At 46.6% G+C, this 24038-nt stretch overlaps 1 protein-coding gene across 12 annotated transcripts in view; it reads left to right on the top strand.

Moving 5' to 3' along the window:
- UBR4 (ubiquitin protein ligase E3 component n-recognin 4) overlaps positions 1–24038 on the top strand; it is a 130593-nt gene that overhangs the window by 57692 nt on the left and 48863 nt on the right. For 4 of the 12 annotated variants that reach the window (XM_064589845.1, XM_064589846.1, XM_064589844.1 and 1 more), the window contains exons 49-67: positions 95–311; positions 1072–1104; positions 2250–2313; positions 2751–2885; positions 3852–4026; positions 4723–4806; positions 4900–5040; positions 5900–6021; positions 6942–7053; positions 9409–9539; positions 9661–9838; positions 10303–10407; positions 11940–12095; positions 13128–13302; positions 18963–19059; positions 19711–19818; positions 20279–20395; positions 21326–21535; positions 23490–23639. In XM_064589845.1, the coding sequence (XP_064445915.1) occupies positions 95–311; positions 1072–1104; positions 2250–2313; positions 2751–2885; positions 3852–4026; positions 4723–4806; positions 4900–5040; positions 5900–6021; positions 6942–7053; positions 9409–9539; positions 9661–9838; positions 10303–10407; positions 11940–12095; positions 13128–13302; positions 18963–19059; positions 19711–19818; positions 20279–20395; positions 21326–21535; positions 23490–23639 (2510 nt within the window). The remainder of the gene's footprint in view (positions 1–94; positions 312–1071; positions 1105–2249; positions 2314–2750; positions 2886–3851; positions 4027–4722; positions 4807–4899; positions 5041–5899; positions 6022–6941; positions 7054–9408; positions 9540–9660; positions 9839–10302; positions 10408–11939; positions 12096–13127; positions 13303–18962; positions 19060–19710; positions 19819–20278; positions 20396–21325; positions 21536–23489; positions 23640–24038) is intronic. The other 8 variants (XM_064589836.1, XM_064589837.1, XM_064589842.1 and 5 more) reach the window with 8 other exon arrangements.

Consider the following 24038-nt stretch of genomic DNA (forward strand, 5'->3'; position numbering starts at 1 on the left):
TACTTTGCCCTCTTTAGTCTGCTCTTCGCTTTGGTGGCGGTCATGTTCGCCCTGTAGAGAATGTGCTTCCTAGAGCTTCTCTCACTTGTTGCAGTTGGGGCCTCAGTGGATCCGGCCGGTGTCACCATGATCGACGCTGTGAAAATTTACGGCAAGACGAAAGAGCAGTTTGGCTGGCCCGACGAGCCCCCAGAAGAGTTCCCTTCTGCCTCTGTCAGCAACATCTGCCCTTCCAACCTGAACCAGAGCAATGGCACTGGAGACAGCGACTCTGGGGCCCCTGCCACCACCAGTGGAACTGTCCTGGAGAGGTACCAGCGCCGGTGGGGGTCGGCTCCCCTCTTTGCCATTTTCCCCTCTCCCGGCACAACCTGTCCTGAGAGAGTCAGCTTCTCAGAACTGCCCCAAGTGTAGCCTGTGAGTTTCAGGTTGTCCTCCAGCTGCCTGACTCTCTGTGTCTCCTTAGTACGCAGACGGAGCCTGGCAGCGTGCTCAGAGCCATGGGATTCTAGTCTGCCTGGGGGCTTCTGTGCCTTCTCTTAATGCTCAGGCGCCCTTTGGAGGAGCCAGAGGCTGTGGAGTAGGAGATGCTTAAGCCAGCATTAGAAATTTGGGTCCAGTCTTGCTGAGATTAGAGGGGAGAATCTTCCCGTTCTTTCTGATGTCGTCATCTTCTCTTTCTCTGCAGCGGCCTCTTAGGTGGTAATGGCGCTGCTGGCCAGACGCTGGCTGCTGCACGCGCAGCGGAGGTCAGAGCCTCCACGGGCTCCCCCCAGGGGCCTTCTGAAGCGTCGCGCTTGGCTTCTTTGTGCTAGGCGGCTGCTGGTTTGCCGCGGTAGATAAGGCGACTCATGATGTAAGACGCTGAGTTTCTTACATCGTACGTCAGAAGAATAGCCTGGCTTGAAGTCACTGCCTCCCACCAGCAGCCTTTCCCCTCCCTTCTCTCTCTCTCTTTCTTTTTTTCCCCCTTCCCTATTCTTATATTGTTTGCTTAGAATGTGTTTCTAGGTTTCTCTGAGCTTCACATTTTTTTTCCTTTTTTTTTTTTCCTTTCGCTTCTCCCCCAAGTTCTGAAACTGAGTCCCTAACCAAGCTGGACCGGTTAGTATGCCCTCTTTCTTTTCTCTGCACGGGTGAGTGTGTGTCAGAGAGCCGTGTAACCAGTGGTGTGGCTTTGCTGCGGAAGAGTCCTCCTGCTCCTTTCTGTTCTGGTCCTTGCATGGCTGCAGAGCTATCCCGTGTAAGAGTGGAGTATGTGGAGGGTTGTACGTGCACACTTGGTGGTGGCCGCTCCAGAACCTCCCAGCTCGCTCTTCTGTACCCTGTCCCTCTCCACTCCCTCTCCACAGTGGGTGAGAAGGGGGCGGCTGTGGGCAGTGGGATGACGGGGAAATCCTAGCATCTGACAAGCCAGCAGAGAGCGTGTTCATCCAACTTCGTTTTATGCCTCAGGCCCCTCTTCCCTCCCTCTTTGTTGCCTTCCGCTACCCCTTGACCTTTTTCTGTCCAGCTACCTCCTCCATACCTTTCCCTCTGTGCCGGGAGCCTCGGCATCAGGATGTTGGTCTTTTTACCACGCCACAGTAAACTCATAGGAGTAAGCCCTGAGGAGCATGTTGCTAGGTGCCTTTCAACAGCTGGGTTTCCGGTTCCTTTCCCAGGAGAAAGTGGCTCGGTTTTCTAAAGATGCTTTGTTGTACCCTGTGAATGTTGGCAATTGGCATGCTCCTGAAAACACAGTTTGTTCTCTCCCCATACTTAGGGATTCACAGGAAGTGCCTTTGTGCATTTTCTTGGAGATGTAAGTAAAATAGAATGCGTACCTTCCCAGTATAAGAAGATGGCTTTAACCTTTCCCTTTGTGTATCCTTTTGTCTCCTGATCTATGGGCACCTGAACTTTGGGTCCCATTGCATCAAGACTGTTAAGCTCCTCTCAGTGATCCCTGCCACAGGCAGCAGAAGGAAGCACACTTATCCGCTTTGAGGAAGAAAAGCCCTGTCTTTCAGTTACGGATTATGAACATGGCCTCAGGTTGATCTCCAAGTGGGAGCCAGGTTTCTTCTGGCCTGTAACACACGGAAACGTTATGCATGGTGCCTGTGGCAGGTCTTATCGTGCTTTGATTTTGTATTTGGCATTCATTAGCTGTCCCCAAGGTCCCCCGACTATAGTTCGCACAGGCTCAAGCACAACCAGAGAGAAGGGTGGTGGTTGTACTCAAGCCAGCTTTTCTGTCTCCCTAGGCTGGTTGTGAGTTCTTTAGAAGCCCTGGAAAGCTGCTTTGCTGTTGGCCCAATCATCGAGAAGGCAAGTGACTTTTTCAAAGCGCATGGGAGCTTTCTGAAGAGGCAGGAAGTCAGTGGAGTTGTCAGAGGCCCGAGGTCTTGCAGCTAAAGAATATTTATGTCATAATCTTGATTTGCAAAGAAGCTCTGGAGAAGTCTCTAGCTTAAGGCCTCCTGTCCTACTTTTGGGGGACCCATTGTGAGAGTGTTTCATAGGTTAAGACGAGTGCTGGCAAAAAGAACACTGTTCCAGGAGTCGTAAGCTGGGACTCGATTCCTGCTCTTGTATTGTGGGAGGACTGTAATTTCTGAAATTCTTCATTTTGCTCTTAGCAGTCCACATTGCATAACCTGGCGCTGGTGGTCTAGAAAAGAGGAAAGGGGAAGGGCAGAGTGTACACAGTTGGTTCTGCACGGATTTGGTGGGGTCAGCGGTAACCTTGCTGTCTTCCGCATCAGGAGAGAAACAAGAACGCAGCTCAGGAGCTGGCCACTCTGCTGCTGTCCCTGCCAGCACCTGGCAGCGTTCAACAGCAGTCCAAGAGCCTTCTGGCCAGCTTGCACACCAGCCGCTCAGCCTATCACAGCCATAAGGTAATCGCTTCCTCCCTGGATGCCTTCTGTAGAAGCGCAAGTTTTGGTACTGATGGGGAATCAGGCCAGTTGGCCTTGCAAACGGAAAGTGAGGAGCACACAGTAAAGTCATTGAGACAAGACCCACACTGTCTAAAGTCTCTCCTGAGAAATGAACGACTCCCCCTCAAAACTGGGGACAAGCCGACTAACGGGCCCCTGGTTTGCATTGATTTTTTTGGTCACTAGTAGGATCAGCAAGGTCTAAGAGAAAGCTGGGTGCCTTCTCTGGAAGAGCGTGGGCAGGGGAATCACGGAGATCCTTCCTCCAGCTGTGGCACAGCCCTCACTTAGGTGTCCTCGCTTGTGAAGAAATTGCCGAATGGAAAGATGCTGAGGGGGAAATCTGGGGCCAGGGGGTGGGGCGCAGGGAGTGGGGGGACGGTCTCATCTATAACTGAAAGTGGTGGCCGAAGGCAGTAAGTTGGGCCAGTTGCTGTAGATGGGAGAGGTGACTGGTGAGTTCCATGAGGAAGAAGCAGCAGCCCAGGCGCCTCGGTGAGCTTTTGTGCCTCCAGCCCAGAAACTTGAGAAATGCAAGTTTAACCTGCCGAACCTCTCGAGGAATGGCAAGTTTAGAAACAGACTCTTTGGGCGGTAGGAACTTGCACAGAAACGCTCTTCTGCTCTAGCAAAGTCATCTGGGATGTTGCAATTCTGGAGAATTGGGCAGTTCCAGATTTTCCTATCGTACTTCGACACTTAATGACTTTCGAATTTTGTGCCTTTAAATGTTTCACGATTTAAGAAGTTTACCTTTACAAATGGACTGCTTTGAACACTTGTTCCAGGTAGTTGGCGGTAGTTAACCTGTTCTCCTGAGAGGAGGTAGCCATCCTGATGACCTGCTAGCTGTCCTCTCCTCTTTGCTCTAGTGTCCTACCCAGCCCTTGCTTTCGGTTCATCCTCGTGATCCTTTTGTTATAGGATCAGGCCTTGCTGAGCAAAGCTGTGCAGTGTCTCAACACATCCAGCAAAGAAGGCAAGGATTTGGACCCTGAGGTCTTCCAGAGGCTGGTGATTACAGCTCGCTCCATTGCCATCATGCGCCCTAACAACCTTGTCCACTTTACGGAGTCCAAGCTGCCCCCGATGGAAACAGGTGAACTTGGCCTATGTGGTCGTGGTCCTGAAATCTGCTCGATACATCTTTTATACCCTTTCACCCTCTTCTTGTCGTCTCTGGCCTCCGCCTGACTGCATTCTCTGAGCCGGCTTTTACTCTTTGTCTTTGTACCTTGTAGGGCTTTTGATGTTTAGATTGTACCATTTAAGCAAATACTTTTTCCAGTGCTTACCCTTTGGAAAATCTTGAGTTTATTTAGTGCTCTGGATATCAGATATAATCTGTCTCTGAAGTAACTACCTCTTTAGGATCTTCAGGGCAAAGCTAAGCTTGGGCCCTGGTTGCTTTAAAGTAATAGGATCAATTCTTGCTTTCGTGCTATTCTTTTGCCAGTGTTTTATTAACATGTGCAGTGGGCTTTCTCAGAGCTTCATTCTGTTTTCTCTTCTCTCCTCACGTTGGCTGGGTACCTAACTTGTTTTGCCTTATTGAATACAGCTTATTGATGCCTTTACGGTTCTGTTAATTACATGCTCCCATTTGCTGTCATTGTCTGGTTCCTTCTCCTAATATTCTTATCCAGGAATCATGCCAGAAAATCTCAGATGTTCCCTAGTTTTAATAAGTTGAGCAGTTGGACCTGAAATCCCTGAGTCTGCTGTAAAGATCCTGAATGCTCCCCTTTCTACTTAATTCTAACATACAATGTTTTTTTTGATATTCCTTTCCCAGACTGTTTTTTTCCTAGATGTGCCTGCTGGAGTCTAGGGATAGTTGGCATATTGATTGGGGCCCCACTTGAAACTCCCTCCCCAGGCAAGCTTCCTTGACCTGAGTTAACCTTAAAACAAATTAAATTCCATGTCAGATTTACCATCGTTAATCATTTTCTTTCTCCTGTTCTATTAGAAGGAGTAGATGAGGGGAGAGAACCTCAGAAGCAGCTGGAAGGAGACTGCTGTAGTTTCATCACCCAGCTGGTGAACCACTTCTGGAAACTCCATGCGTCCAAACCCAAGAATGCCTTCTTGGCACCTGCCTGCCTGCCAGGTATCATATTTAAAGGGATACTTGAAGGCCGATCTCAGTTCTGTCTTTGAACAGGTCAAACCCTTATCCTTTAGCTTCATCATCCATCTCTTCCAGAATTGATGGAAGATCAGTGCATTCTTCCAGATACAGGAGTTTAGCAGTGTGGCAAAGAAGTGGGATTTTCTTGTACTGTAGCTCCTCCTGTGGGGTTGAATATTTCACAGAAAGAGGCATTTTTGTGTGTCTGTGTATCCTTGGTGGTAGTTATAATTGTTTTAAAAGTGTTTTGAAAGCTTGGGCAAAGCCACTTAAGAAGGTAAAAGTGAAGCATCACCTTGAGAATTGTTTTATTTCTAAGCTACTCCTGTGTTTGGCATCTAACTTCGCACTATCCAAAGTTTAAGTAGTAAGGTATAAGGATCCAAATAGCAACCTAGGGAAGTAGAGTGAGCCCTGGAGCTCATTTGTGTTTGCAGGTTGCTTGAGCAGTCAACCTAAAAGGAAGGTCAGAGGCCAAGTTTATCATCACCTAAGGTTTGGGGACTGTGGGGAACAAGTACAATCTGCTCAGCTCTTCACACTTTTCTGCCCTGTCTTTTGATATCCAAGAGCAGACAACTCCTTATTTCTGTGATGCAGGATATCTGCAAAGGCTTTTCAGACAGTTTGGGAGATGAGGAGACTGTTAATAAAGCAAATCACGAATAATGCTGATAATCTACATTCTGTATGTGTGTTCTGTTCATCTGTTTTGCTGGGTGTGTGTGCTTGCCATTTTTTTGTTGGTTTGACCTTTATGTGGGGATAAGGATTTGCACTTTTGTTTTAGATTCTCAAGTAGCTAGAAGTTTTCTTACCATCTTTTCCTCCCCTGTAGGCCTGACTCATATTGAAGCTACCGTCAATGCCCTGGTAGACATCATTCATGGCTACTGTACGTGTGAGCTGGACTGTATTAATACAGCATCCAAGATCTACATGCAGATGCTACTGTGTCCTGTATGTATCACTCCAACCCCAGATAATCTTGTATTGGTCTGGGAGTGTCTAGAAATTTTTTTTAAAAACAAGTTTGTTAAATTAATGAAATACAATAGACTTTTTTTTTTTTTAAAGCTTTTATTTATGTATTTATTTGGCAGAGAGAGAGAGAGAGAGAACACAGTGAGAGAGGGAACACAAGAAGGGGGAGTGGGAGAGGGAGAAGCAGGCTTCCTTCTGAGCGGGGAGCCCGATGCAGGGCTCGATCCCAGGACCCTGGGATCACGACCTGAGCTGAAGGCAGATGCTTAACGACTGAGCCACCCAGGTGCCCCGAAATACAATAGACTTTTAAAGGAAGGTTGTGGGAAGTAAGACTTTTGAATGTCAGTAAAAGCTTTATGATCTCACTCATTCCATGCAAGGGAAAGGTTTGAAATGGAGATGGATTTTGTTTTTTTTGTTCAGCGCTAAATCCCCAGGGGAATGTACTGGTGGTTGCTACATAGTTAGTGCTAAGTTAGTGTTACTTAAATGAGTGTGTGAATGAACATCAGCAAGATCTATTTTCAGTGACTGTGTCGTAGAAGCTTAACGTTAGAAGTACTGATTTTAGCCCATAGCTAAGATAAGCCTGCTTTCTGACGAAAAGCCAAAATCCATTTGTGGAGAGCCAGTGTGACTTCAGGAGCAAATGATCTGCCAGTCCATTACTAGGAATTGAGATTCAGGGATGTGGGGAATGGGTCTTACCTACACCATGTCAGGAAATGGGATTAACACTGAACTTGGTCAGCAAGGTTGCAAGTGAGAATAGATAGATTGGTCCTTCGCATCTGTGTCAGTGATTGACCAAAAAAGAATGTTCTTTATAGACAGTTTCATGAATAATATAAAACCTAAGCATGCTGATTGGTTTTTTTTCCCCCCAACCTCAGGATCCTGCTGTGAGCTTCTCTTGTAAACAAGCTCTAATTCGAGTCCTAAGGCCCAGGAACAAGCGGAGACATGTGACCTTGCCCTCCTCCCCTCGAAGCAACACTCCAATGGGTAATGTGAGGTCTGGGTTTAGCCTTGTCTGGGTGGGGTCGGGGAGAGGGAGGTGTAGCCTTAGGAGGTATTGCTCATGTGGACCAAGGTCCTGGAAACTTTTTTTTTTTTTATTCTTATGTTAATCCCCATACATTACGTCATTAGTTTTAGATGTAGTGTTCCATGATTCATTGTTTGTGCATAATACCCAGTGCTCCATGCAGAATGTGCCCTCCTCAATACCCATTACCAGGCTAACCCATCCTCCCACCCCCCTCCCCTCTAGAACCCTGGTCCTGGAAACTTTTATGTATCCATTGTTTTACCCTACCTTATTCCGTAAAGAATTTAAGGTGGCACTTAAAAATGCGTATGGTAAGTAGAATTAAAATAAAATTGAGATCATAGGAAAATAACGATATTATAATAAAAGCAAGCCAAGGATGCAGAAAATGTCTTTTTCTTTTTTTTTTAAGATTTATTTATTTTAGAGCGTGCACGTGTGTGGGTGCATGTGCATGAGCAGGGAGAAGGGCAGGAAGAGAGGAAGAGAGAGAATCTCAAGCAGATTCCCCAGCTGAGCACGGAGCCTAATGCAGGACTCCATCTCATGACCCTGGGATCATGACCTGAGCCGAAATCAAAAGAGTTGCACGCTTAACCGACTGAGCCACCCAGGCGCCCCGAGTGCATAAAATTTGTCATGCAATTCTTAATGTGTCTTGCATTATTGCTAAGTGAGGATCTTCTGTTTGACTGAAAGGATCCCAAGAGCTTATAGCAAAAATAAGAACAGTCACAAAAATCACATGACCACAGACAAAAACCAGCCATTTTTCCTGGCATAAAAAACTCTTTGTTAAGGGTCCACTTTGCTGCCCAAGGGGCAGTAGCCCCAGTGGACTTAACCTACAATCAGTTTGATAGCAAATATCACAAGAGATTTCCCTCCTGATACACTTGCACACAAGTCAAGGGCATAACATTATCCGAACATTTTAGTAAAAGCAGTTTTACAAAGTATCTGAATATCAGCATTATTATGTAACTCTCTGGTTACTTAGTTTGGCTCGGGTTGAAATTTCCAAGGCAAGTCACATAACATAATTTTTAATTTTCCATTGGCCACATTATAAAGAGCAAAGAGAAATACATCTGGTATATAAAAAATACCATTTTAAGTGTAGTCAGTATGAAAAATGAATGAGAAATTTTCGTTTTTTTAATAAAGATTTTATTTATTTGAGAGAGAGAGTGAGAGAGAGAGCACATGAGCAGGGGCAAGAGGGAGAGAGAAGCAGGCTCCTTTGCCGAGCAAGGAGCCCGATGTGGGGCTCGATCCCAGGACCTAGGGATCATGACCTGAGGTCATGCTTAAGGCAGATGCTTAACCGACTGAGCCACTCAGGTGCCCCAAGAAATCTTCCTTTCTGAAAATGTTTTTTGCAGTTTTCAGAATCTAAGGTAGTTTACACTAAAACCACATCTCCGCTTGGACTAGCCACATGTGACTGGGGGCTTCCTTACAGTACAGTTGCAGGTCTAGTGGAATGTGTGCAACTTGGTGATCTTCAGATAATCTTCCTTGAATATCATTTATTGACGTAAGCCTGAGTTAGGCAACAATGTGTGCCTTTTTTCTGTGGCAAGAAACTAGAGTACAGGGAGTTGATGTTTCCATTTCAGGCCACGGTCTCATGCTTTCATGCTTTTCACGACCGCACAACCCAGTGAGTGGTGAGGGCTCCACCCTCTTCTGACAATTAAGAATCTAACCCTGACTTCTCCTTTATTAGAAGGGCTTCACACTTAACACAGAAGCCAGCCTGGGCAGGACCTGTAGTGGTGTCCTTAAGTTTCCATTCGATGGTTTTACATTTCAGTTCTGGTTCTTCTCATAAGGGAAAACAACTAAACTGACCCAGTTATTTTGGACAGGAGCGAAATGATACTCCAAGCTGCCATGACATCACAGATAAACATCTCCAGTGTATTATTTTCCCGGTCTTGCCCAAGGTCTCCTGGCAGTTGGTGGGAGCTCATGGGGCCTACTGGTCTTATATTTCTCTGCCCTTGGAAATCTCTTGGGAATCCAAGGTTTTTTTTGTTTGTTTCGTTTTTTTGTTTTTTGTTTTTGTTTTTGTCATGTCATCTGCTGGGAAAGTGTTTTCCTAAGGGGGCAAGCTGTCACTGCCAACCCCATCTTCCCAGATTCCGCTAGGTCCAGGAAGTGGGAGGATAAGGCTTCCCTCTAAAGCACAGGGCTCTCACTGGTAGCTTGTCTTGGGTTTATGTTGCCTGTGACTTACCACACCCCATGCTGAGGGAGGAAAGAATAGGCACCTTCAGGTGACTGGGGTTTCTCTGACTCAGGAGACAAGGATGATGATGACGATGATGACGCAGACGAGAAAATGCAGTCATCAGGGATTCCGAATGGTGGTCACATCCGTCAGGAAAGCCAGGAACAGAGTGAGGTGGACCATGGAGATTTTGAGATGGTGGTGAGTCTCTGGCAACAGGAGAGGGAAGAAAGAGTTTCACAGCTCCCCTCTGGCTCTCATTCTGTGGACTTGTAAAAGCTGCCATTTACCATGGGACACTGACAGAGCTTTCTCTCTGCAGTCTGAGTCGATGGTGCTGGAGACAGCCGAAAATGTCAACAATGGCAACCCCTCTCCCCTGGAGGCCCTGCTGGCAGGCGCAGAGGGCTTCCCCCCCATGCTGGACATCCCGCCTGATGCAGATGACGAGACCATGGTTGAACTAGCCATTGCCCTGAGCCTACAGCAGGACCAGCAAGGTAGAAGGCAATGCCAGGAACAGAGCCGCCCGGTGGCCTTGCACAGCAGAGAGGGTTTGGCAGTTACTGATACCCAGCTGACTTAGCTTGTCCCCAGATTTGGGGAGAGGTTGATCTGGGCGAGAGCTGTTCAGAGACACAGGTGGAGAGTGAGAGGGGATGTGCTGGGACTTGCTGTCTGGGAGCCCATCTCCTCATTTCCGCTAGTTTGGTCTTTGGGGTTCTTTCCTCCCAAATCCGTTAGATTCCTCCAGCCTGTGTCCTGCCTGAGTTGAAGGAAGCCTTCCACCGTGTCTGTAACCAAACTTGGTGGGTAGACGGTGGTGGCTGTTGATTAACTTCCTCTAGGCCAGAGGGGGTCACACGCTGGTGAGGTCAGACTCCCGAGGGCAGCAGGTGGCCAAGGCAGCGCTGTGGATGGGGTCTGGAGGGAATGCTGTGCTCACTCTCCACTTGTTTCCCAGGCAGCAGCAGCAGTGCCCTGGGCCTGCAGAGCCTGGGGCTATCCGGCCAGGCACCCAGCTCTTCCTCTCTGGACGCAGGAACCCTCTCTGACACCACAGCATCAGGTAACTGTCCACGGCAAGGAGCACGGCTCAGGGCCCCAGGACCCTCTGGCCTTGTTTCTAGTGCTGTGAGAGTGGAACGGGCAGCTGCTTTGACAGGCCATTCTGGACTTCCTGCTTCTGCCTTTGCTTTAGAAACGCGGGCGCGGAGGGCACAGTGCTGCAGCTCGGCAAAGGCGCTCATGGCTCTGCTTCCTTCCACTTTGCATGCTGCCTGGCTCCTGCTGGTTCCCAGGGAGAGGCCGAGAGAGCGGCTTGCAGGGTGGTCAGCTGCAGTGACAGCTTTCAGGGCTCTCCACCAGAGCCCGGACGTTTTAGACATCAGGAGCAGGGAGACGAGGAGTAGAGAGAGCTCATGCCATGTACTGTTTTCTCTTCATTTACAAATAAAAGTGAAGCTCCAAGAAGCCGAGTCCTGCTTCAGGTCAGCGGGGCTCACCATCAGGGCTGTGAGCTTGGGAGGTAGGGGTGTGTGGACACTTAAAATTCATAGGAACTCTTTAGACCTCATTCTGTCTTTACACTCAATCTCTGTTGATCTGATAAAGGAAAAAAAAATGTCCTGAGTAGAGAGTTGGACTAAATAGAGAAGGAGGGAACACCTGAATAATCCCCCGGAAAATCAAGTCCTGAGGAATGGAAGGGTTGATTTAGAGTTTTCCTGAGCGCTGCTTCCCTGTATTTCTTTCTTCCTTTCTTCCCTTTCTTTTTCTTCTCTTGGGAGCGTTACCCTGGGTAGAAGAGAAAGGGAGACATTGGCTGTCCCCTCTCACCTGCTGCCATGCGTGTCGCTTTTCTCAGTTCTTGTTAGCTGCTGTCTCCTCAGGCTTGGAGGTGGCTGTCGTGCTGTGCCGATTGTGTTCCTCTTGTGCTCTGTGGCTGTCTTGGCTTTCCTCCCCCATGTATCTCATCCAGCATTGTCCTCCTGTCTCAGCTCAGCCCTGATCCTGGATGCTGTGGCTGTCTCTGGGGGATTTCCTTGCTTCATTCTTAGCGTCTGAGGAGGAGGATGAGGAGGGGTGAAATTTCCCCATGAGCTCCCCTCTAGACCACCTGAGCAAACCAACCAACCAACAAACCAAGGTTGACTCGAGCTCATGATAAGTGATTTCCTAACATAAGCACAAATTAACTGATTGCAAAACAAATCTCATTAAAATTCAGAGTCCCGGGCTTTGAATGGTAATGGGTGGTTTCTGATCTCAGCAGGTGTCAGTAACACCTAGACAATGGTGGCCGTGAGGCATTCTAGCTAGAAAACTGAGCGTCCACATCATAGATTCTCGTTGGATCTCTGCGCTGTCTCCTTGCACTATAGCGTAGCGGCAAAGGAAATGCCCAGCGCACTGGGGTTTCCCTCTGTCTCAGTACCGTTTGCACCTCACCGTGTATAGTGTTTGTTCCTGTTGGTGATGAACCAGCAAAGCCAATCTTTCCCTTTTTCCTTCGATGACAGGATATAGAAACTGCATTGTGTCCTCTGCGCTATGTGGTTTGATGCTGTCGCCCCCAGGAGGGGTTTTTACCTGTAACAGCTCTCGTTACTCTCTCAGCTCCAGCCTCCGACGACGAGGGCAGCACGGCAGCAACTGACGGCTCCACCCTTCGGACCTCCCCTGCCGACCATGGCGGTAGCGTGGGCTCGGAGAGCGGGGGAAGCGCTGTGGACTCGGTGGCTGGCGAGCACAGTGGTAATATGGCTGGGGTCCTGATCTCCTTGGGCCGGGGCGGGAATGCACTAGGAATCTCTGCCTGGCTCCTGGGATTGGTGTCAGCAAAGGGAATTTTTGAGGGCTCACAGAATATCTGGTGGAATTCATTTGACCTCAACACTGGAGTTTCAAATGTTTAGTGATAAGAGCTTAGGCACAACTGTGGTTAGTGTTGGAACATTTTACAGGCAGTTTTTAATTGTGTCTTACTGGAGGAAAGCAAGGATGTGCATTATCCCAAATCAGGAATAATCTAAAACAGTTATGGTATGACCTTGAAGTCCATCATACTGTGGCTTTTGTCCCCTCTGTTGGGGGAAGCTGTGTTGGGCAATGTTCCTTTTTTTTTTTTTCTAAAGATTATTTATTTGACAGACACAGAGAGAGCACAAGTAGGCAGAGCAGTAGGCAGAGGGAGAGGGAGAAGCGGGCTTCCCGCTGAGCAGGGAGCCCGATGCGGGGCTCAATCCCAGGACCCTGGGATCAGTGACCTGAGCTGAAGGCAGAGGCTTAACCGACTGAGCCGCTCAGGCGCCCCAGGCAATCTTTCTGTTAACATAGCGGGCCACCATCACAGTCTGCTGGCTGATGCGGTGGGGCTGTGGAATGAGGAGGCATGCCATTTTGGTTTGACCTTGTAAACCAGCCTGTGGTTAAAAATTAGATCGGAAAATATTTTACGGAAGGTGTTGAGTAGCTGATAATTCCTAGATTTCCATCATGTACGTTTCCCTTGGGTTAGGAGATGGAAATTTAGCAGCAGCAGAGATAGTTCTTGTAGGTGGATCTTATATACCGTAGAAGGATGAGTAGCTGCCCTCAGAGTCTTGTAGCATAGTGCTCTGGGGTCAAAATCTTGAATTCAGGCCTTATTTATTCTCTTCTTCACACAGAAGAAAAAATTCTCTGAAGCTAACAGTCGTCCCTGAACTGTTGCTGACTTCAGAGTGCATTGGATTCTGCCATGCTTGGGGATGTGACTTACACTTTTTTTAAACCCTTTCCCTTCAGTATCCGGCCGGAGCAGTGCTTACGGTGATGCCACAGTGGAGGGGCACCCAGCTGGACCAGGAAGTGTCAGCTCAAGCACTGGCGCCATCAGCACCACCACCGGACACCAGGAGGGAGATGGCTCCGAGGGAGAAGGGGAAGGGGACGGGGAAGGAGATGTCCACACTAGCAACAGGTTGGACCCGGTCATTTGCAGTCAAGAGGCTATGGGGAGAGTATTTCGGGAATAGGGTGATGGATCAGTTGCAGGAGGTAGAGCGATGATGGTAGTGTTGTTTTTTAATATACAGGTTAGCAGACTCAGGAAATGGTCCAAGATCTTAGGAAGCATTCTAGATCTGTATTCTTTGTCCTCATTAGAACTGTATCAAATTAACTGCAGAGAGAATAGAATGTGGTTTTTCTCTTAAGGCCCCCCCCCCAGTATTCTCTTAGTCACTGTAAAGTGATTGTCATGAAAATGTGTATTCTCCTGCCCAGATATTTCTTGTTTGGTCATTACCCATAAACCCACTTCATAGCATTTTTGTTACAAGTGGCACTGTTCTAGGCTCACCAGTGATTAGCTATTACATATATGCTAGAAATGGCTTCTTGTTCAGTATGTTTACAAGGTAATAGAGAATTAAGACAAGAGCAAATGCATATCTGTGTCTGGAGATACCAGTGGAAGGGCATTTGGCAAATTGAAAGTAACCTATAAAATCCTAATCCATCCCCTTCAAGAAGTTCTGGTGGTTGCTACTGGATTGGTGGGGCGCACACAGTCTTTAACGGAGAGGGGAGACTAGAGAAATACATTTGTGATCTAATGTTTGTTAAATTTGTTGAGGCCCAAGATTATCACGTTAGTGCAGTGCGGAAATCATCAACAAGCATTTTGGACTCAATGATTTCTATCCAAATAAAAGATCACTGAAGCTGTCATTCATGAGACATTTTCAGAGGACATCAGGGAGTGACTCCCATACTCCGTTTCCTGCTGTTTCAACTTCAGTTCTTGGAACATCTCTTGGATGAGGGGGAACCTCTGGCTCCAATAAGTGATGATATTTTGTCGGAGTCTGTTTTTTTTTTTTTTTTTTTTAAAGATTTTATTTATTTGAGAGAGAGAGAATGAGAGACAGAGAGCATGAGAGGGAGGAGGGTCAGAGGGAGAAGCAGACTCCCTGCTGAGCAGGGAGCCCGATGCGGGACTCGATCCCGGGACTCCAGGATCATGACCTGAGCCGAAGGCAGTCGCTTAACCAACTGAGCCACCCAGGCACCCTGGAGTCTGTTTTTTAACATCTTACCATAAAGGGGTTTTTACTTAACCTTTTTTTCTCTCTTTTAACAGGATTTCTAGGTTAATTCCATGTGTTCAGAGAATGTGGTCTTTGTGATTTTTTGTTTTTTGAAATTTATTTAAAACATTTTTAATCCAGTCTGCCATTGCTTGTTAATTGAAACAGTTAAGTTCGTTCGTGATTAGTATTCATTACTGATGAATTGGAATTTATGCCTACCATTTGCTTCCTGCTGCTTATTTGTTTTGCCTGTTTCTGTTTCTTTCTGTCTTTGCAGTCCTCTTTTGGGTCGATTTGCTATGTTTTCATCCCTTTTTTCTGCCCCTCCCTCCCATGTTTGGAGGTTGTTCACTGTTTCCAGTCTTTTGGTGGTTATCCTGTTCATTTCAACATGTACATTTAACTTACCCAAAACTAAAGTTCACTCACAGCTGCATCTTCTTCCTGCATAATATAGAGGACCTTAGAAGACTTGGTCCCTTCTTATCAATTTTTAAGCTGTTATTTTTGTGTGTTTTAATTCTTTTTCAAAAAAGGCCTGGGGTGCCTGGGTGGCTCAGTCGTTAAGTGTCTGCCTTCGACTCAGGTCATGATCCCAGAGTCCTGGGATCGAGCCCCGCATCGGGCTCTCTGCTCAGCAGGAGGCCTGCTTCTCCCTCTCCACTTGCCCTGCTTGTGTTCCCTCTCTCGCTGTGTCTCTCTGTGTCAAATAAATAAATAAAATCTTAAAAAAAAACAGGCCTTTGAATCTTTCAAGGTATTATTGCTATTTCACGTAGTTTAAAAGGTCAGTGTTTGTTCAGATTTACTCACATGTTTACCACATTCTGTGTTCAACATTTGCTTGTGCATGTCAGACCTTCTGTCTGGGATCATTTCTTCTTGAAGTGCGTCGTTTAGATTTTCCATTAGGGGAGGGCCACTACTTTTGAGCAGATTTTCTTAGTCTGGAAATGTCTTCATTTAGCTCACATTTTGTAGACACGTTTTTGATGGGTATACAGTTTTGTGCTGATAGTTTTTCTCCCCCCAAATTGAAAATGATATCCACTTTATTATTGCCAGTAAGAAGTCACCTGCTATCATAACCACTGCTTCTTTGAAAATAGTGTCCTTATTTGCTGCTTATAAGATTTTTGTCATTGTTTTTTGGGATACAGTTAGGATGGATTTCTTTTTTCTCTTAACATTTTATTTATTTGAGAGGGAGAGAGAGAGCGAGTGTGCGTGCATGCACAATTGGGGGGTGCAGAGAGAGAGGGAGAAGCAGATTCCCCGCTGAGCAGAGACCCAGACGTGGGGCTTGATCCCAGGACCCCGAGATCATGACCTGAGCTGAAGGCAGTGACTTAACCGACTGAGCCACCCAGGCGCCCAGGATCGACTTCTTTACATTTGTTCTGCTTAGTGGTCTTTGGGAATCTTGAATGTTTGGGTTAGTGTCTTTTATTCTAGAAAATGCTCATCTGTTAATCTCCTCAGATATTGCTGCGGCTTCATTTTCTGTCATTTTTCTTCCTGGGACTCTACTTATATACATGTTTTAACCATCTTGTTTTCTTTTCCATATCTCGTAATATTTTTTTCTTTAAAAAAAAAATCACTGTGCTTAATTATTTATGGCTTCTTAAGATCTATTTGAGTAGCAGACATCAGAAAACATCACAAATACAGGGGTACCTGGTGGCTCAGTCGGTTAAGTGTCCGACTCTTGGAAGCAAGAAAAAAATAGAAGAGTTCGTGTGAGACTGATACTATTTCGTCTATAAATTCTTGTAAAAATTCAGCAGTGGAGTCATCTGGGTCTGGACTTTCTTTAAAGGAAGATTTAAAATTACAGGTTCATTCTTTAAATGATACAGAATTATTTGTTTCTTCCTATGTCAGTTTTGGTATGTTGTGCTTTTCAAGGAATTTTTTCATTTTATTTAAGTTGTTTACTTTATTGGCATAAAGTTCATAATCTTTTTTTTTTTAAGATTTTTAAAAATTTATTTTAGAGAGAAAGTGCATGCACATGCATGGGTAGGAGAGAGGGGCAGAGGGAGAGGGACAGAATCTCAAGCAGACTCTCCACTGAACGCTGAGCACAGAGCCCAAATATGAAGATCGATCTCAAGACCTGAGATCATGATCTAAGCCGAAATCAACTGAGCCACCCAGGAGCCCCCATGACCTTTTTTTTCTTAATCATGCTTTTAATGTCTTAAGGGTCTGTAGTGATGTACTTTTTTCCATTTTTAATGTTGGTAACTTATGGGTGTGTTCTTTTTTCAAAGGTCGGTTTTCCTTCGAGTTACCAACTTTATTTACAAGGAACTGACTTTTAGCTTTGATTTTTCTGTTTTATGTCTGCGTTCTGTTTTATTTCCACTGTTAATATTTTTTTCTCTGCTTAATAAAAGCTTTTATATTATCTTTTGAGATTTCTTTGTTCTTTTTTTAGCTTAAGAAGATGGAAGCTTAAATCATTGATTTTATTAAATACATATTTGAAGCTAAATATTTCTCTCTGTGCTTTGCTTTAAAGTCTGCTTTGGCATATATTTTGATGTGTTATATTTTTATTGCTCTTCAGTTCAGAATGTTTTCTAAATTCTGTTTTGATTTTCATCTTTGGCCTGTAGGATATTTAGAAGTGTGTTGCTAAATTTCCAAACCTTTGGGGATTTTCTAATTATTTTTCTGTTACTAATTTACAGTTTAATTTACTATGGTTGGGGAACATACTATGTGATTTCAATCCTTTCACGTTTCTTGAGACACAGCATTGCTTCTAAAATGATGTTCTGTCTTTTTAGGATTTTTAGTGTTTTTAGGAGGGCCATTTTAGGTAACCTAGCCATGTTAGTAATAGAAGTCTAAAGTTTTTTTTGTTTTTTTTTTTAAGATTTTGTTTATTTATTTGAGAGAGAGAGTGACAGAACTAGTGAGAGAGAGCAGGAGTGGGGAGGAGAGGGAGAAGCAGGCTCTCCGCAGAGCAGGGAGCCCAATGTGGGGCTCGATCCCAGGACCCTGGGGTCATGACCCGAGCCAAAGGCAGACAACCGACTGAGCCACCCAGGCACCCCTAAAGTGGTTTTAAGCAAACTTTTTTTTTTTCAGGGATAAGTTAATCGAGCAATTGTTAAATGACTTGTTTATAATAATAATAATAACTAACTTGTTTTTACTTTAAGTCACTAAAGAAAAGGAAATTGTAATTTTTGGTATAGAGTTTACTTTTTTTGTTAGATTCTAAGAGTTTGAAAAGCCAACAGTCTGGCAACATCTTGGTCCGGGTCCAGACTTTGCTTATTTTGTTGACTTTTTCATTCATACATATGTATTCACAAGTATGTTCTGCCAATCTGAAGATTTTCATCCATCTCAAAGCTTGCTGTGTTTTATCCTGAAAGTATAAAGTGAACTGCTAAATTTGAACTGCTATCATCCTATTACTTTTCTTTGCTATATCTTGTACATTCCTGAACAATTCTTACTCATTTGTGGTCCCCACGCAGCTTGCTTTATTCTTTGGATGTATGTGTGAACTTTTATGTGTGACCGTATTCTGAAGGACTTTTATTAGCTCATTCCTTTGAGTTACTTTTGGAATCATGGGCATTTATTGATCAAGTAAGACCCCATACTTTGATTCAAACTTTAATATTTTGAAAATATTCTGGATATCTCCTAGGATATGTAATACAGGAAAATCACTTTTTTATGCATATGTAGGTTTGTGGTTTGTTATGCACAGTCTATAAAGTAAAATGAAGCAAGAACAGTTTACGAACTATGAGAGTGAAGCCATTCAGCAAATGTGTTCTTCATCTCTGTAAGATTGTGTTAGGTGAGACTGCCAGCCAAATTGTCAACAGGACCCTAATTAATTCATTTTCATTTTGGTCCTCTCTTGAATCAGCGTATTCACTATAGATCTTGAGGCACACATTTAGTAGGGAAGCCCAGCTGTGTATCTGCAGATGAAGAAGGCTTAGTTAGTGCCCAGTTGAATATACGGGAGAACTCACGTGTCCAGTGTGGAAAGGGTAGAGTGGAGATTGAATTTTCCACTAGGAAAAATGGTAGGCGAGTTGAGAGGGTAAAGCAGTGCCAGGCCTTCTGGGAAGCAAGAAAAAGAAAGGACTGGGTCACTGTGCAACCAGACGATGCAGACTTTGTATATGGAGGAATCCCAGAAGATAATGCCTGGAGGCAGAATGTGGCCATGTGTTGGAAAAGGCCATAGAGTGCACTACTAAAGGTTTGATTTTGCTGCTGAGAACTAGGGCTGATTGAGAAATATTAACTTTTCCCATAGCAGGCTTTCAGGGCCTTCGGTTGTATTTTGGACTAGTTTGTTCCTTTTAACAGAGCGAGATTGCTCCTTCTGTGTTGGTGGTGTTACCAAATAGGCATTTCTGAACATTTTGCTAATGGTAGGATTGTTTCTAAGCAGTAGGCTCCTTGTTTACTTTGGTGGCAGGAGGAAGGAACTATATTCAGCTGGTTAGTGGTTGTGAACTAGCTCACATCTCATGTATTTTCCTTGGCCTTTTAGACTGCACATGGTCCGTCTGATGCTGTTGGAGAGACTACTGCAAACCTTGCCCCAGTTACGAAATGTTGGAGGTGTCCGGGCCATCCCGTACATGCAGGTATCCCTCAGTTCATCTGGGTCTGTCACATTATGGTTGGACCATCCTTCAGCATGCTCACATCTCTCTTCAAGAGGCTCTAGGCTTTTGTTGGTGTTAGGTCATAGAATAATGGAATGCAGTTTTGAACTGCAAGTTATAGCCCTTAACTCTAGATGAAAAGGCCAAGGGTCAGAGAATTTAAAAAGATGTCCGCAGTCATCCAGCTAGTTACTGACAGAGCCAGGAGCAAATGTCTGCCCCAGAGATTCGTAGTGTGTAGTGAGTCTTTATTAACACCGTGTTGGAATGTTGTCTGGTAGCTGTTCCACTAGCTGCCTTCCTCTTAGGCAGAAAGTTCTTTACTTTTGAACACAGCACACTGTCCTCTGTCAAGCCACTTTGGTTGGTTATAATGTAGTTTAGTCAATTTGTTTTGCAAACTCTTTGCAAAACATTTTTTGTGATGCCAAGTGTGGCACATGCCAAAAATTGACACTTCTGACTCTGGACACTTAAACTTCGGATACCTTGGGATGTAGGACCTTCTCCTGGATTGCAGTTATGATTGACAGGGCAGTCAGGAAGATTGGGATTTCTTCTGAACCCCCTGCGTTTGGAGTCGTCTTTAGGGTCCTGGAGCTCATGTTTTACCTCTCTGTTGACTTCCAGGTCATCCTGATGCTCACTACAGATCTGGATGGAGAAGATGAGAAAGACAAGGGGGCCCTGGATAACCTGCTCTCTCAGCTAATTGCTGAACTGGGCATGGACAAAAAGGTAAGATTGGAGAGTCCTGCCATGTGAGAAACAGGGACTGAGGTCCGTTTACAGCTTGTCATCCTTCTCTTAGAGGAACTTCACTTAGTTTTGGGCATAACCACCCACTGAGGGCTCCAGTTCTGTGGATTCAATAAAAATGTTGGCAGTACCTCCTTTGGCCCAGGACTCCTGTTGGATCTGGACGTAAATGAGGAACAGACCAAGTTCCTGTCCTTATGGACCTTTTGTAGCTCCCTAAGCTGAAAACAATAAATTAGTTGTTTGTATCTTAATACGGCCTTTTAAGCACATCGGGCTCTAGGTAATCCGGGTGTAGTCCATGGAGGCGTTGGTGCCTGTTTTGACTCTGATTCCATGTGAGGAACAGTTAGTGCTGATAGGCTGGAGGGAACCTTGTTGAGAGGACGCCTCAAGCTTGAAGTAAGCGTGGGCTTCTGGGCTCTGCTTCTGCCTACAGGACGTCTCCAGGAAGAATGAGCGCAGTGCCCTGAATGAAGTCCATCTGGTAGTAATGAGACTCCTGAGTGTCTTCATGTCCCGGACCAAATCCGGATCCAAGTCTTCCATCTGTGAGGTACTGTTGCTTTGAGCACATGGGTGTGGGGAAAGGTAAGAGGATTGTCTGGTTGGTGCTAGGGCCAAGGGCAGAGGTGATAGTTAGAATAGGCTGTTGTCATTCTAGAGGAGAAAGATTCTAAGCGGTCACCTCTTGAAGAGCAGAGCCACCACCTTTTCCAGAATCCCTTCCAAGCCCTGATCTTCGCCAGCAATCCCTCCATTGGAGGGGTTACAGGGTTTGGAAGTTCCCATTATTGAAAGGAGGGGACTGTTCTGCAAGGCACAGGGTGGCTAAGAGGATTCCCCTACTGTGTGTTGCTATAAGGTATGGTAATAAAGCAGAGAGAAAGCAGTGTGTGCGTGGTGGAAAGGAGATTAACACAAAGCAGAGAAGGTAGGAATGGAGGCTGAACTGCATCCAATCTTAATGAGCTTATGAGCTGTGGGGTTTGCTGGGATTTGCAAGGCTCTCCTAATGGTTTTATTTACAGTGGCTTTTCTCCTGCTTTTTATTCATGTGATCACTTACCCCATCTCCTTTAGAAGCTAGTTTGGTGGGGAGAGCCCCTACCGGGAGGGTGGGGTTGCTAAAAAGTGCTTAGAGTGGAAAGTTTTCTCTCTTGTTCTTGAAATGGGCTTCTTTTCTAGTTGCCCAGTGAAGAAGAAAACCCGCCCCTCCCAGGAAAAAGGTTATCCAGTCCTTGCCCCCTCGGTGTCTCACACCTGTGTGTGGGCGAGTGGAGCTGGGACCTGGGGTTGGTTGGTTCTTACCATGCCATTGTTGGAAAGAGTTGGGGGGAGTGTTTGAGTTAGTTGGTGGACCTCTAACTCAAGAGATGAGCTCCCTCCCCCGATGGCCCACCCGGAGCCTACTGCCGGGGAGTTTCCTACTCCTGCCCCCAGTGGTCTCACAAGCCTTTCTGGCCTCCTCCTTGTCTCCCCCCAGTCGTCTTCCCTCATCTCCAGCGCCACAGCCTCGGCCCTGCTGAGCTCCGGTGCCGTGGACTACTGCCTGCATGTGCTCAAATCCCTGCTGGAGTATTGGAAGAGCCAGCAGAACGACGAGGAGCCCGTGGCTACCAGCCAGTTGCTGAAACCACATACGACTTCATCCCCACCGGACATGAGCCCATTCTTCCTCCGCCAGTATGTGAAGGTGAGGCCTTCCCCTGGACGAAGGACCGCTCCTGCCCTCCTCCAGAGCACTCTCCTCTTCGCCCTCTGTGAGTAGGGCTGAAGGAGCCAAGGGCAAGGAGCTGCAGGAGGCAGACCGAGTGCCTTGGGGGGCTTTGATCTCGGTGCAGTTTAGTTGAATAACCAGTTCTCCCACCCTTCTGCTGGGGTTCAGACTCTTGACAACGTGTAAAGCAGAGGAACTGAATGAAATCAGACTGGTCTGTCCTTTCATGTTAAGCTCCTTAGAAAAAGGTGAGCAGGCACAGGACAGATGTCACAGGTAGATCATGTCCTTGTGTGTGTGTGTGTGTGTTGTGTGTGTGTGTGTGTGTGTGTCAGAGACTCCCCCTGCTGTCATCAGAGGCCCTTGAGGGAGCTAGTTTAGAAGATAATCTCTCTGATCAGGTGAGTCAGGAACAAGCATTCCCACTTACCAGCCGTGAAGCTCGGACAAGTTCTGTGCGGCTTTCGTGTGCCTTGGTTTGCACACCTGGAAACTGAGGCTCCACACGGGATCTGCTCTGTAGGGTCGTTGGGAGCACTGGGTGACCTGACGCAGTCAAGCCCCGTGCTAAGTGCCCTGGGGCCTGCCCCTGTCTGTCGTCCCTGCCGTTGCTGCACGTTTGCGTCTGAGCGGCGGCACCAGTGTGTTCCTCGCTGCACGCTCCCAGCTGCTTTGACTGAGACAGGGATAGAACAGGCACAAAACGTGAATCGCATCATGTCCTTCTCTTTTCTTAACCCTTTGCTGGTTTTCTATAACTTTTAGGCCAAAGAGTTCTTTGAGGACCCAGCTGTCTACTTAGCTCTCTAGCTGTGTCACGACCGCACCCCGGCACGCAGCCCCCGTCCTGTGCCTTGCCCCAGACGTGGCACACTGCCTTCCTGCTTGCTGTCCTCCTGAACTTCTTTCCCTCTGCCATTACTTCCTTCCCCTCTAAGCTAATTCCTAGTCCTTCACGACCCGGCTCACACACTGGGTCCTGGGAAAACCCTCCCCAACATGCACTTCCTGCTAGCAGGTCAGATAGAGATGGCTTTTCCCCGGGTCCCCAGAGCATCCTGTGTACACATGTGGAGTCTTTCCCTTGTTTGCACCCCCAGTTGCTTGGCAAAGACCCGATGAGTAACCGGTGATTGAATACGTGAGACATGTTGTGCCCCAAATTCTCGCAGGCTCTTCCCGGGGGACCATGCGGCCTGCAGGACAGCTACCGCTTCTACCATCCTCACACCCCTCAGCTCCTCCTTCTCTGTGGGATATGCATTAAGTGATCTGGCCGTCCTGGTCTCTTTCTTTCTTTTTAAAAGATTTATTTGTTTCAGAGAGGTGGGGAGAGAAAGAGAGCACGCGTGCACACGGACACACACGCATGCGGATGAGGGGAGAGGCGGAGGAAGAGGGAGAATTTTCAAACAGACTCCCTTCTGTGTGCGGAGCCCAAAGTGGGGCTCCGTCCCAGGACCCTGAGATCATGACCCGAGCTGAAATTAAGAGTTGGCTGCTCAACTGAATGAGCCACCCAGGAGCCAGCCACCACCCTGGTTTATTTAAATATCTCTTATTATCCCAGAAGGTTTTGGTTCTAGGGGAATAGACTGCATCTCTCACAGGAAGTCAGAAATCCTTCACCACCACTGTTTTTCCCATTAGAAGTTTAATTTCTCTGTAAGTAGAATACAGCCAGTCCAGGGTCAAAACCCACAGAGTGTAATTTTGGAACTTTTAAGACAAGTGAGATCTGTGTCCATCGGAGCCTGGGGCCTTGCTGGGTTTAAACCAAGCTGTCAGGCAGTGATGACTCCAGCTTTGAAAGGTACCATTTACCAGCTCCAATATAAGCTATGCCTAATGAGCAGTAAACTAGCCCTTTTCCTAATTGTGGCTGTGGACAACTGTCCGTCACAGGTCCTTACACATGTTCTTCCCCCAGGGTCATGCTGCTGATGTGTTTGAGGCCTATACTCAGCTTCTGACGGAGATGGTCCTGAGGCTTCCTTACCAAATCAAGAAGATTGCCGACACCAACTCTCGAATCCCACCTCCTGTCTTTGATCATTCGTGGTTTTACTTTCTCTCGGAGGTAAGCGAAGGCCGCAGGCCATGTGCCATTCAAGGAGAGGACACCTCGGCTGTGATGGCCTTTTTTCCTATTCTTTAAAAGATTTTATTTATCTGAGAGAGAGAGCGTGCATGTGCGCGCAAGTACGAGTGGGGAGAGGGAGAGGGAGAAGCAGGCTTCCCGCTGAGCAGGGAGCCTGACTCAGAGCTCGATGCCAGGACCCTGGAATCACGACCTGAGCCGAAGGCAGGCGCTTAACCGACTGAGCCACCCAGGCATCCTGGCTCTGACGGCCTCTATGGCCCCCTTCCGTCCTCACCCTCAGGGAGCGTTTCCCCCAGCAGCGCCACTCACGCTGGTGGGCCTTGCCCCGGGTATACTGTGTGGTGAAGCCGTGGAAGATGGATGTCACAACAGGCC

Source organism: Mirounga angustirostris, unplaced genomic scaffold (genome assembly GCF_029215605.1).
Source record: "Mirounga angustirostris isolate CCGP_5_RB_7025 unplaced genomic scaffold, mMirAng1.0.hap1 SCAF_4, whole genome shotgun sequence".
Lineage (NCBI taxonomy): Eukaryota > Metazoa > Chordata > Mammalia > Carnivora > Phocidae > Mirounga > Mirounga angustirostris.